Here is a 12,954-nt window from a genome sequence, read left to right as displayed (position 1 = left end):
GGACAAAGTTGTGGTGCCGGCGGGAGCGGAGGGAGCGCGGTCGGGGTCACTGCGGCCGTGCCTGGACCGGAGCGGCGGGGCTGGGCGGGCGGCCCGGTGTGCTCCGGTACGCTCGGTGTGCCCCGTGTGCGCCCCGCGCCACCTGCACCCCTGGCACGGCTTCGCGGGGAGCGTCGCAGAGCGGCTCGTCCCTGCAGAGCGGCTTCGCGGGGAGCGGCGCGTCCCTGCGCGGCCGCCGTGCGGGGCGGGGCGGGCGGCGGAATTTAAACACGGACAAGCGGCGGGCTCCGAGCCGGGCAGGGCCATGGCCAGCACGGCCTCCCCTCGGCCCCTCCGCGGACAGTCCTTCTACCTGGACCTGCCCAGCGGCCGCAGCGCCCGGGACCTGGCAGAGGCCATCGGGCGGCTCGGTGGGGTGAGCGTGGGCCGGGGCTGTGAGGGCCGTGAGGGGCTGGGGGTGACCCGGGACGGTGGGGGGCTCTAGGGGGGTGTCTTGGGGTGGCCTCGCCCCTTTTCTGACTCTGCTCATTTTTTTAATGTTTCCTGATTTTTTTGTTGTTCTGGTGGGCCGGTTCCCTTCCCGGCTCCCCCCGCAGCGGGGCTGGTGGAGGTCGCCCCTGTCCCCGCGCTCCGGCCCTCGAGGGGTCCCTGGGCTCGGGATCGACCTTTCCCTCCCAACATTGCGGCTGTTCTGGCCCTTTCCCTCCCAACATTCCGGCTGTTCCAGGTCCAACCAGTGCTGGAAGGACTGCTGTGTGTATGTGTTTCTGCTTCCCTCCTGCCCTGTTGTCTGTGGAGCTGCTTGCCCTGTTGTTCCCTTCCTCTTTTATTTTTCTACAACTGGTTATTTTCTCCTGGCGACAGAGCCTCTTTCCCTCCCAGCGTTCCAGGTCTTCTGGCCTTTCCCTCCCAATGTTCTAGGCGTTCTGGCCCTTTCCTCCCAACATTTCAGCTGTTCTGGCCTTTTCCTCCTAACATTCCAGGTGTTCCAGGTCCAACTAGTGCTGGAAGGACTGGTGTGTGTGTGTGTGTGTATGTGTTTCATCTCTGCTTCCCTCCTTCCTCTCTGGAGCTGCTTGCCCTGTTGTTCCCTTTCTCCTTTATTTTTCTAAAACTGGTTATTTTCTCCTGGGGCCAGAGCCTCCTTCCCTCCCAATGTTCCAGGTCTTCTGGCCTTTTCCTCCTAACATTCCAGGTGTTCCAGATCCAACCAGTGCTGGATAGACTGCTGTGCTGCTGTGTGTATGTGTTTCATCTCTCTGCATCCCTCCTGCCCTGTTGTCTGTGGAGCTGCTTGCCCAGTTGTTCCCTTTCTCCTTTATTTTTCTAAAACTGGTTATGCTCTCCTGAGGACAGAGCTCCTCCAGGCTGATCCATGATGTCCAGGCTCTTTTCCTCAGATATTGGTGTTTTTTTGGTTTTTTTTTTTTTTTTTTTTTTTTGAAAGCACTGTGTGAGGAGTAGATGGTGGTGACAGAGTCCTGGAAATCTGGATCTGAATTTCTGGGGTTTATTTGCAGTGAATCTCTAGGGCATCACAGGATCCCCTGGTCGGTGTGGAATGAAAGAAGGAATGTGATTGCTGCAGGCAGCCCCTGCTGTGTGGGGGATGAGCCCAGCTTTGTTCAGCAGGGCTGTGTCAGCTCAGGGTCAGGCCCTTGCAGAGCTGCTCTGTTCTGTCTCTCTGCAGGTCACAGAAAGCTTCCTCAGCAAAGAAGTCACCTGTGTGGTGTCCAGCAACAGAGAGGCCAAGAGGGGCCAGCCCAGGGCTCAGGACGAGAAGCAGAACAGCCCAACTGCAGAAAGCACAAAATCCACGAGCTCAGTGCCTGCTGTCCCCAAAGGAACCCAAACCAGAGCTCAACAGAAGCCACCATACACTGTAAGAGCTACAAAGGTTTTGTCCAAAGCCACCATACACTGTAAGAGCTACAAAGGTTTTGTCCAAAGCCACCATATGCTGTAAGAGCTACAAAGGTTTTGTCCAAGGGGGCTGGAGGGCAGAATCTGGGGCCAGTTTTGGAAGGTGGAGTTGTTTCTGCAAATATTCTGTGTGGTTTTTTCCCTGCTCTGTTCCTGTTTCCCTGGCTGTCCTTATTCATACTCTGGTTCTTTGTGTCTGCCATCATTGTGCATGTCACAGCTTTGGGCTGTAATGAAGGAAATCTGGAATGGCAGGGGATGTGGAGGCCTTGGCTGGCTTCCTGAGGGGACAGACAGAGGTGTGGTGAGAAAAACCAGAGAAATATAGACAGGGAAAAACATTGCAGACTCTGGGTACTCACAGTCACAGGGCAAGGCCCCTGTACCCTGGGAGGAGATCCATGAGGGCCTCCTGCATGAAGGGGCTTCTCCTGGTCCCATTTTCCTCCTGGTCCCATTTGCTTCTTGGAGCTGGGCTTTCTGCTCACAAATGTTTGTGGCCAAGTTCCAACATCCCACCTGGAATGTGGTGTCTGCTGGAAGCTGTGACTGGGGAAAGGCAGCTGCCCCAGTCCAGGCCTGGGGAATCTCTGCCAGCTGGAGCTGAACCACCTGCAGTGGGAAAGCTGAGCTGCAGAGGTTTCTCCCAGATTTGTCCCCTGTCCTGGCTCCCAGCACTGTCCCTTGTCTTACAGAGCTGAACCAATCTGCTGAGACTGTTGGCTCAGTTCCCAGGATGTTCCTAACCCTGGCCAGCATGTTCAGATGCCTGCAGAACAGGGGGCTCAGGGGGACCTGATCTGTCTACAACTCCCTGACAGGAGGTTGTAGCCAGGTGGGGCTTGGTCACTTCTCCTGGGTAACAAGTGACAGGACAAGAGGAAACGGCCTCAAGCTGTGCTGGGCAGGTTTAGATTGCATTTTAGGGAAAACTCCTTCATGGAAGGGGTTGTGCTTCATGGCACAGCTGCCCAGGGCAGTGGTGGAGTCCCCATCCCTGCAGGGATTTAAAAACTCTGTGGATGTGGCACCTGGGGACATGGGTCAGTGGTGACCTTGGCTCTGCTGGAGAGGAGTTGAACTTGATGACCTTACAGGGCTTTTCCAGCCTGAACAATTCCATGATGCAGCAGGCACTTTCCAAGCTAAATTGCTGCTCCCTCCTGGCTCACTCTGGAGCTTTCATTTCCCTGCTGGTCAATAATTCCAAGCCTTGGCTGCTGCTGCTGGTGCAGTTGAGTGGTTCTCTCTGCAGTTTGCATTCTCTGAAAGGCTCTCTGCCCTGGCAGAGAATGAGCCCAGCAGAGTCTGGGCATCCCCAGGGGTTATTGCTCTCCAGCTCTTTGGGCATCCCCAGGGGTTGTTGCTCTCCAGCTCTTTGGGGGTTGTTGCTCTCCAGCTCTCTGGGGATCCCCAGGGATTGTTGCTCCCCAGCTCTTTGGGCATCCCCGGGGATTGTTGCTCTCCAGCTCTTTGCATGACCTGTTCATGTCTCCTCTCTCCACAGGCACTGCTGAGCAGGGGGAAGGAGCTGCTGAACAAGGCCATGAAGAACCAGGTGAGCAGCCTTGGATGGGCTCTGCTGGGGCTGGGTGTGCTCAGAGCTCTGCTGAGCAGAGCAGAACCAGTGCCAGCCTTCCTGCAGAGCCCCTGCCCTGCTGACAGAGCAGATCCTGGGGCTGGGAAAGGCACAAAGCAGTTGCTTGTGGCCTGCAGAAAGTTGTGTAGTGCTCCTGGTCACTGCTATTTCTGGAGCCATGTCATCCAGTGTTGTACCTCTGAGGCCTGTCCCAGCCATCTGGGTGCTCAACACAGGAGAATTATTAACACAAGGCCTGTTATTAGATGAATTTTTAGCCTAAAAAGAACTAAAGCAATGTAGCTGGGGCAAAGGCTCCCCTGCAGTCCTTTCCCCAGATAAATCTCAGTGCCTACTTAGAGGCTCATGCTGTAGCAGGGATTAAACATCTGCCCAAGATGCTGCTGTTAATTTGGGATGGATAAAGCATTGAGCTCCATCCTTTACTGCTGTGCCCAGTACCAGCCACACTCTGTCAGTTGGGCAGCAGGAAGGGCTCTGAGCTCAGTTTTGAGCTGGGCTTTGCCAAACCTCTCTGTGCAGGACACCTGCAGTGGCAGCAGCATCCTCGCCAACGCTCGCCTGTGGGGAGTCCAGATCCTGCATGTGGATGGTATCCTTCACTGTGGGGTGCAAGAGGCTGCTGGGAGTGAGGGATTTTGGAGACAGGTGGAGCAGAAGGGATGTAAGAAAAGTAGAACAGAAGGAAGAAATTGCAAGCAAATCTCCTGGAGTGATGCCATCCTGGCCTGGCTGAGTGATGCCATCCTGCCCTCAAACACCAGATTTGTGTGTACAGAATGTGCCACTGTCACATTTGCAACAGCAAACACGGGGTACATTGTCATCTACTGCAGGTGGAACATTAGGAAATGTCAATATCTTGGTCAGTACCTCAATTTGTTCCAAAAAGACTGTTTTTACTAATTAACCTGGAAGTACAATCATGAAAAGAGCAGGATTTGGTTGGGTTTAATTAGGAAGTGCTGGTGTTTGAGGACCTGTTCTGGAAGGCACCTCCTGTCCCCATGATGGATGGGGAGGGGGTGATGGGAAAGGCAGATGGTGGAACTCTGATACTAAAAATAGGTGTGGAGTAAAAGGTTCCTGAGTGTCTGCTGACAGTGACATACAGCTGTGGCTGAGCCTGTCTGGTTCATGTCCCTGGGCTCTGCTCTGTGTGCTGCACAGCTCCTGCCACTGTCTCCTTCCTGCAGAGCCCCAGCAGCCTCCAGCTCTGCTAGAGAGCAAACAGAGGGGCTGTCCCTCAAAATGTTCTCTTGGCTTCATCTTGGACCATTCCTGCTCTGCCAGGGGCTGCAGGCTCCAGCTTTTCCCAGTGCCATGGGGAGTGGGCTGCACTCTGAGGGGAACAGCTCCCTTCCCTGGCTCAGCTTTGGCTCTTTGACATCCCACCTGCACAGAAATGTTGTCCTATGCCCAGCAGCTGCTGCGAGCCATCTCAGGAGCAAGGAAGCAGTGCCAGAAGACAGAGGTAACATCTTACCTGCAGCCAATTTCAGCAGTTCAGGGTTTGAACAGTCCTTGTAGCAGCTTCAGTGCCAGTGGACCAGTCAGGGAGGTGCTGGATCCAATCTGGTGCTTGTGTTAGTGGTGAAGATGAAAAGAATCAAAGAATTTTTAGTTTTGTAAAGTTGGGGGTAAATCCAGCTGAGAATGAGGCAGCTGTTGCTAAGTATCAGCATTCATAGCACAGCTGATGCTGACTTTGACCCTAAGGGTGATGGTTTAACCCTAGATGGGTTAAACCCTACACAGCCACCCTCTGGGATCCCCCTGGGATGGGGAGAGGACTGGGAGAGAAAAACTGAGAAAGCTCATGGATTGAGATAAAGGTGATTTAGTAGGGAAAGCAAAAACCACACACACAAGCAAATCAAAGATGATGATGATGATGTGGATGATGTGGCTGGTACACTGGCTCACCAAAGGATTGGTTAATGCATTGGGGAGGTCAGAGGGAAGGTGGGATGTAAGGACAGGGCATGGCAGTCTTTGTGTTGTATTTCAACTAACCCTGGGTAACTTGGGAGGCAGAATGAGGGGAGGTGCTCTAGGTGGTACAGGAGCTCTGAAGTGGGGTGAGGCTGCTGCTGCTCTGGGATCAGTAACTGCAGCTCTGCTCGTGCTGCTCCTATGCTGAATGTGTCCCTTTTTTCTCTAGGTGAAATGCCCTGCCTCCAGATCCAAAATTCACAAAGGTAGGCCTGGATGTTGTGCTGCTGTTTATGCTCAGATGTGGAGCTGCTTGGAGAAGCCTCATTTAGAATTTGAAATACATCAAAACCTTTGGCAATCCCAAAATATGCCATCTCTTTAGGCAGTTCCCTTGATTGGGCTCTGTCACTCCTTGTTGGAGTCTGGCTGCAGCCTCCCAGGACAGCTGAGGACCTTTGATGTCACAGTATGTTTAAAAATCCTAAAAACCCTTTGCTGCCAGCTCCCAGAATCCCAAGGCACCTGAGAACAGTGCTGCTGCTCATTGAATCCAGCAGCTCCAGGGAGGTTTTGAGGAATAATGCATCCTGCAGAGGAGAGCGTGTTCCTCCCAGCCCACTCACTTCTGTTGGGCTGAGATGTGCTGCTGAGACACTGAGCTGGGGATGGCTCTGGCAGGGAGGAGGGAGGGGGAACAGCCAGGTTTTCATCTCATCTGCAATTAGACAAGAGCCAATTATGGGGCTGAAATTGGCACTGCTGACGTCAGCTGGTCTGCGACTTGTGTCACTTTGGAGCAGACTCCAGCCTGAGTGGTGTGTGAGACACACTTGGGAGTTGTTTCCCAGTTTGGGGTGAGGGGAAGGTGCTGAAGAAAGGCTCAAGAAGCTGTTGGATGTGGCAGATTGTGCCTGAAAGCTCTGAGACCTGTGCTGGGCACGCTCTGAGGTCTCGCAGTGGCATTGGAGCCATTTTCACTGCTGGGATCACTCACCCATCTGAGCTGGATCTGGGGCCTGCACGTGGCCTCTCTCTCAGAAGTGCTGAGCATTTGGCAGTGTTTGCATGGAAAAAACTTGATCCTGTACTGAAATAGCAGCTCCAGTGACGTAGCAGCACATTTGAGGCAAGCAGAGGGTGAGGCTGGTGAGGACAGGTGGGCTCAGCCTTTCTGGGGAAGGAGGGTGAAATATCTTTGGAAAAAATAGCACTGAGTGCCAGGATCGCAAGAAAACAAAACTCCTCGCCCTTCAGAGGCCATGAGGGAGGCAGGAGAGGCTTGGTTTCAGGGTCAGGCAGATGCCTTGTGGGAACACCTTGGTGTTTTTTGTTTCTTAGCCAGATCAGGACTCAGGTTTCCAAGGTGAGCGTAATGTGAGTGGAACGTACCTGCAGGACAGGAGGGACCTTGGAACCTCCCCTCCCAGCTTGGCTCTGAAAACATTTTCCCTCAATGCACTGCTGAGGCTCTTTTGCTCTGTTCTTGCTCTCCAAAGGAAGCAAAGCTGCTGTTTGCCCTCCTTGGGAACTGAGCAGAGGCCAGATCCTGCTCTCCAGTAGTGTCCTGGTGCCAGGCTTGGCTGGCAGCACCTTGGTTTGTCTCCAGCATCTCTTGCTGCTTTGACATCCCCATCCTGGCCTGAGCCAGGCTCTGCACTTGAGGCAGGGTGAATGGAGGAAAAGGTGCTGGGAGTTGTTGCAGAGCTCTGAGCCAGTGCAGCAGCTGCTGCAGTTGCTGAGTTCCCTCCTCATACTCAGTGGCACATTGTGGGGGGGTTTGTGTGACAATTCTTGGGGTTGGAGTCAGAAGGCTCAGGGTTAGGCCAGTGGCTGTAGGACTGAGGAGGCATTAAAGATGTGAGGGGATGGCTGAATACTCTTCCAAAGGTGGAAATGTCCCATGGTTGGGCTGCCTGGGGTTTGGTCACCCCACTGCACACTTGGGCCAGGGCTGCTAGGGGTCACCTAGAGCTGTTTTGTCTGTGCTTGGCCACCACTTGGCATTCACCAGTGCCAGAAGTTCTGATGCACTCAGCTCTGGAGCCCAGTTCTGTTGGGGAATGAGTGACTAAGTAGAGAATTTGACCAGAAAAACTAACCAGGTTTCTCTCTGGCAGGAAAATTGAAGCCCCCTTTTCTGAAAGTTGAAGACCAGAGCAGGTAAATGAGACCTTTCTAAATATCCTACCCTAAAACCTCGGGGTCTCTCCTTCTGTGGTTTCATTCCTGCCCATGAGGCTGCCCTGGCTTCTGTGCAGACCCTGTTCCACACTGGGAAGTTGATTCTCTCCTAGAGGGAGGCAGATGGAGTTTAGAGGAACAATCCAGGTGTCTTGTGTGTCAGGGAGAGAAAAGGTGTTAAACGAGACTTGACAGCAGTTTCCTTCCTTGCTCAGAATCCCCGTGTGATCCTCAGCAGGTCACTTAATCCACCCAAGCCCTCAGCAGAGAGGAGTGAGATTGAAGCACAGGAGGTCAGGGCCTGTAACTTGAGGACAGCCTTGGGCACAGGGGACCTGATCCCTGGGGTGTTTCTGTGGAGTCTGTAACTCTACCAGCATCCATGGGGCCAATTAATTATTCCAAAGGCAACATTTAAGGCATCTCAATTAAGAGTCAGCTATTGGGGTTTACATGCTGCATGCAATGAAGTGTGAGGGGAGAGATGTGGGAATCAAAACCCTCCTGTGCAGTGGGGTAGCTGGAAATTTTGCACTGCTCTGAGCTGGGGCAAAAAATGGAATTTGGGCTGAGCAGGCAAATTTGCTTTCTGTCCAACACATGCCCCATTGGGGCTGTTACTGGGAACTGGTTTTAACACTTTAAATGTGTTAAATGAAATGAGAGTTTCATTCTCATGTGAAGTCAGAAATGGGAGCTCTGGCACAGCCACAGGAGAGCACTGGGCAGCATCTCACCATGAATGAGGTGGCACCTTGGGCCCCTCCAGGCTACAGGAGGGACAGCTCTGAAGCCTTGCCAGCACTGCCATGAGTCTGATGTCCTGATCTGCTGCTTCCAGGCAATTCAGGCCCTTCCACCACCAATTCCAAAGCTTTCCTACCCTCAACTTCCTGGCACCCAAAAGCTCCAGCCCATTTGAGCCTCCGAAAAGCCTCTCCAATTCCTGCCAAGCCAGGTAGGCTGCAGCTCCTTCTGTGCAAGTGTTTAACCCTGCTCCTGCTCACTGCTGGTTCCTGGGCTCTGGGAGCCACCAGGCTTTGGGTGTGGGCACAGGGTGACCCTGTGCTGTCCCTTGCAGGGGTGCTGAGGGCTGTGCCCTGCACAGCGCTGGGGGGAAGAGCCCCTGCTCCACACACGTCACCGTGCCCAGGAAAAGGAGGGGGTTTTGTGAGTGTTGCCAAGAGCCCTTTGAAGAGCTGCAGAAGGTAAAGGTTCCCCTGGGAGCTGGCTCCTTGTAAGAGTTGTGGGGAGCACTCAGAGGCTTTATTAATTGTGTCATGCTCGTTAGCACTGTGAGCTCCTTCAGGAGGAATTGCTGCATCCAGCAGGATCTGCCTCTGAGGTGGGAACGTGGTGTGCCCAGAGCAGCAGGTCAGAGCACGGGGGGTTGGAAGGCTGGAGCACAACATGCTCCTCTCTTGGGGTGCAAGAGCTTTTAGGACCATCCTATTACATGATCCATAAGGTGAAGAGGCTGTTCCATGGCAGCCATGGGGCACAGGCAGATTGAAAAGGTGGGAGGAGGTTTTTTATCTCCTGGAAGGTGCCAAGCAAGGGGGCTTTCAGAGCCCAGCTGTTACTGCCAGACAATGGTGGTGGAGTCTATTTCCTGCTGCTGGGGAGGCTGTGGGCTGCTCTTGGATCCAGACACAGCCTCCTCATCAGCAGGAGCAGGGAACAGGACACTGTGTGTTCCCAAACCTGGCAGACACTGGCTCTGTCCCTTTGCCCTCTGGTCTGTTAGGCTGTGGGCAGTGCCTGTTACTGCAAATTCCCCTCCTGGCAAAGCTTTGAGTGTTGTTAAAGGGCCTCTGCCACCTTCCAGCATCTCCAGAGCCCCCAGCACCAGAGGTTTGCCCAGGACAGCTCCCAGTACATCCCTGTGGATCGAGTCATCTCCCAGCTCACCAACAGCTTCGTGGAGGCCTCAGCCAAGTAAGTCTGTAGATCTGGGAACTCCTGGAGCCCAAAGGCAGCAGGGTGCACATGGCACATCCATGGAATGGGGTCCCTGTGCCTGGGGATCAGAGGCTGAAGCACCTGCTTGGCAAAGCTTAAACAAACCATGGCAGATTTTCCTGCATTTCCATGGGGTTTCTCCTTCAGGGAGCTCCCCATGGGCTCCTGGTGCCTCCTACACTAGAAAGGGCAGCTGAGCCTGCCTCTTCTGTCCCTGCTGCTCTGTAGCCCCCCCTGTGCCTGAGCACTGGGCTGAGATCCCTTGTGCTGCCCATCTCTGCCAGCAGCAGAGTCATTCTGAGCCTCACCAGGCTAAAGCTGCTTCCCTGCTCCTGAGCAAGGGCTGCAAACACCCTGCACTGCAGGGGAGAGGCCTTGTCTCCCTGGGGGGAGTGTTGCTGGGGCTGGGTGAGCATTAACTGATGGTTCCTCCCAGGTCCTGCCTGGCACATGAACGTGTAGTGCCTCAAGCACACAGCACTGGAGGAATGAAGCTGCTGCCAGCAGAGCTGGGAAAGGAAGGGGAGCAGCCTGAGCAGGATGCTGTGGAACTGATAACAGACACAGAGCTGGATCATGGCCTGAAGACCCAGGGACATTACCCCTGCCTGCTCAGGGGCAGGGTCACAGATCCCAGAGGAGGAGGGGACTTGTCAAAGCACAGCTCCCTGCAGCTGCCAAGGGGAGCAGGGCTCAGCAGAGGGGTCTGTGCTGCCCATGGTACCATGGGGGAGGCTGGGCTGGGGGCTTCAGGTTTAGCTTTGGCTCCTGAGCTGGGCTGGGGGCCTCGTGCAGCACCTACTCCTGTCAGAGAGGCAGTGGCTTCTTCATGTGAACCTGTCAGCCACCCTCCCCAAGCCCAGCCTGCCTCCAGGAAGCGCCAGCTGTGCTCCACATACAGCTCCCAGCTGGGAAAGAGGCCCAGGCTGGAGCTGGGTTCTGGCCTGTCCCCCCTGGGTGAGCAGATGGAGCTGGTGGGTGGTGGGATGGGGGCACAGGGTGCAGGGCAGGTGTCTGAGCCAGCCCTGCCCGCTGAGGGGGGCACTGGCAGCCTGCCCCTGGGCACAGAGCTCTCCAGCAGACCTCACAGCTCCCTTGCTTTGGATCTGTGCCTGCGTGAGAGCCCTGGGGACCCTGTATCCCAGACAGGATCCCCAGGAGCAGTGGCTGCAGGTTGGGATGCTGGGGAGGCAGCTGGAGCCAGCACTGCCAGCGAGCGTGGCCGGAGCAGGGACAGATCCCAGGGGAAGCAGCACGGAGGGGACAGTGACAGCACACCCAGGGATGGGAACAGGCCTGCTCTGGAGGGCACAACGAGCAGGACCAGCTGCCCTGCTGGCTGCCTGCCCTCTCCCACGCTGCCTGTGGCTGCAGCCAGATGTTGCTGCTGTGTCAGGGCAGCAGAGGCAGCAGCCCCTGGAGCTCCCGGCCTCCTCCTGCCTGCTCCCCAGAGCCCCGAGGCTGCTCCCGGCTTCAGCAGGAGCTCCCTGCAGTCAGACTGGGATGTGCAGCTGCTCCCCAGCCTCCCAGGTGTCCAGGGCTGCAGGATTCCAGCTGGGGACAGGGACTTGCAGCAGCAGCCCCAGGGCAGGGTGAGGGACAGCGGGTACGAGTCTCAGCTCTGCTCCGTGCTCAGGGAGGCGGAGCTGGACAAGAGCTGCAGCAACTGCTGCACGGAGACCCGAGGAGCCTCTTTCCCCATACTTGGAACGTTGTTTGGCAGCTAAAACCACCTCGAGGCTGCTCTCTGGAGCCTCAGTGGGAGCTGGGATGGGATTCACCAAGGCACCCTCCGTGTCAGGACCAGGAGGGACATCCAAGAGTGAGGACAGCACTGGCAGCCTGGGCAGCTCTCCTGGTGGGAATTGATGGGGATGCAGTGGCTTCCCTGTCCTTGGCTGTGATCTTCCCTCCTCTCTGCTGGCCACGTTTAGGGCCAGCAGATTCCTCTGATTCCTTACAAGACTCATCACTGACACAGTGGTGCCTCTGGAAGTCTCCACCCAACAGCTGTGTGCTCCTTACCCTTCCAGAGGGAGAGCTGTTCCTCCTCTCACATGGTTCCCAGAGCTGCAAAGACTGAGAGGAGGGTCATGGGCATGAGATTTGTGCTCTTGTTGTGGTCTGGGGGTTGGTTTTGCCTATTTTCAGGTGGTTTTAACTTGTTTGGGATTTTTTTTTACAAACTTTTGAACTTTGAAATAAAATGGAGGGATGAGATTCTGCTCTGCCTTACTGTGGGAATGTGGCTGGGGGCAGGAGCAGAGCAGTAAGGGTTGGGTGGAGGGAGCTTTGTGGGCAATGGGCACCACGCTGAAGGGGGCACAGCAGTTTGTCCAGCCCCAGAACATCACCCCATCTGTGCTGTTGTACCCCGTGCAGGGCTGATGGCCCAGCAAGGAGGGGTGTGGAGAACCTGGAGAGCAGCTGGTAGGAGCCTGTTCACCTCTCCTGGGCACGGGTTGGGCTGGAGGCTGTTCTGGAGTGTTTAAAGCAGCCTGTGGCTTCTTGAAGGGCAGTTCCAAGCAGAATGGAGCCAGCCCTTCTGTGGTGTCAAGCTGCTTCCAGGTGTGGGTTGGGAAAAGGAAAGGCTCAGGGCCCAGGAGGGTGGGACAGCCCTGGGCCAGGCACCCAGAGGAGTGGGGTCTGTCTGTCCTTGGGGCTGTTCAGTCCTTGAGTGAAGGACAACACTCCCTCCTTCACTCCAGGCTCAAAGGGAAGGCTTGAAGTGGGATCATGTAGTGGGAGCAGGGACTTGGGGCACATGGGGCTTCAGAAGTTCCTTCTGAGCTGAATCCTTCTCCAGTGCAACAGCCAAACTCCAGTTCTTTACCTGCTGCAGCCCCTGTCATGAAGGGCTGATCAAACCCCACTGGGCTCAGGGTTCTGCCATGGAGCTGTCCCTGCAGCCACAGGCTGGCCCAGCAGGATGGTGATCCCTGGGGAGAGGGAGAGGGGGGCTTGGAGCACCAAGCAGCCCCTGGCCTGGTGGGCTCAGCCTCCTGGAGGGAGTGCCCAGCTCTGTGCCCTCAGACAGCAAAGAGGGTGCCCTGGGGACAGGGGAATGGCCCCTCCAGGCCCTTGGTCTGTGTGTCCAGAGCTCCAGGTGACGCTGTGGACACTGGTTACCTCATGGTAGCTGACCTGGGAGATCAGCAGTTGTGTTTCACCAAGCCTGACCCTTCCAGGGAGGGGAGAGGGACCCCCAAGTGCCATCTGCCCCCTCCTTGTGCTGACCAGTGACTTACACCCTGCTCTGAGGGACTGAAGCAGCTGCTTCATGGCCCCTTGGGCACCCTGTAGGCCTTGGATGAGATGTTCAGGCTGGAGATGGAGAATCTTGGAAAACA

General features: G+C 55.6%; 1 protein-coding gene across 1 annotated transcript; it reads left to right on the top strand.

Annotated features, from left to right (window-relative positions):
* The first annotated feature begins 304 nt into the window (after positions 1 to 304).
* On the top strand, positions 305 to 11,727 carry DBF4B (DBF4B-CDC7 kinase regulatory subunit). Its single transcript, XM_066567075.1, is given in 11 exon segments — positions 305 to 415; positions 1,691 to 1,882; positions 3,431 to 3,481; positions 4,046 to 4,115; positions 4,927 to 4,997; positions 5,688 to 5,724; positions 7,579 to 7,621; positions 8,484 to 8,600; positions 8,724 to 8,850; positions 9,471 to 9,584; positions 10,018 to 11,727. Coding segments are annotated over 11 exon segments (2,247 nt in total). The 3' UTR covers positions 11,332 to 11,727.
* The last annotated feature ends 1,227 nt before the right edge of the window (positions 11,728 to 12,954 follow it).

The sequence above is a fragment of the Molothrus aeneus genome, chromosome 28, assembly GCF_037042795.1.
Source record: "Molothrus aeneus isolate 106 chromosome 28, BPBGC_Maene_1.0, whole genome shotgun sequence".
NCBI lineage: Eukaryota > Metazoa > Chordata > Aves > Passeriformes > Icteridae > Molothrus > Molothrus aeneus.
The sequence above is the reverse complement of the archived record's forward strand: the minus strand, read 5'-3'. Positions and strand labels throughout refer to the sequence as shown.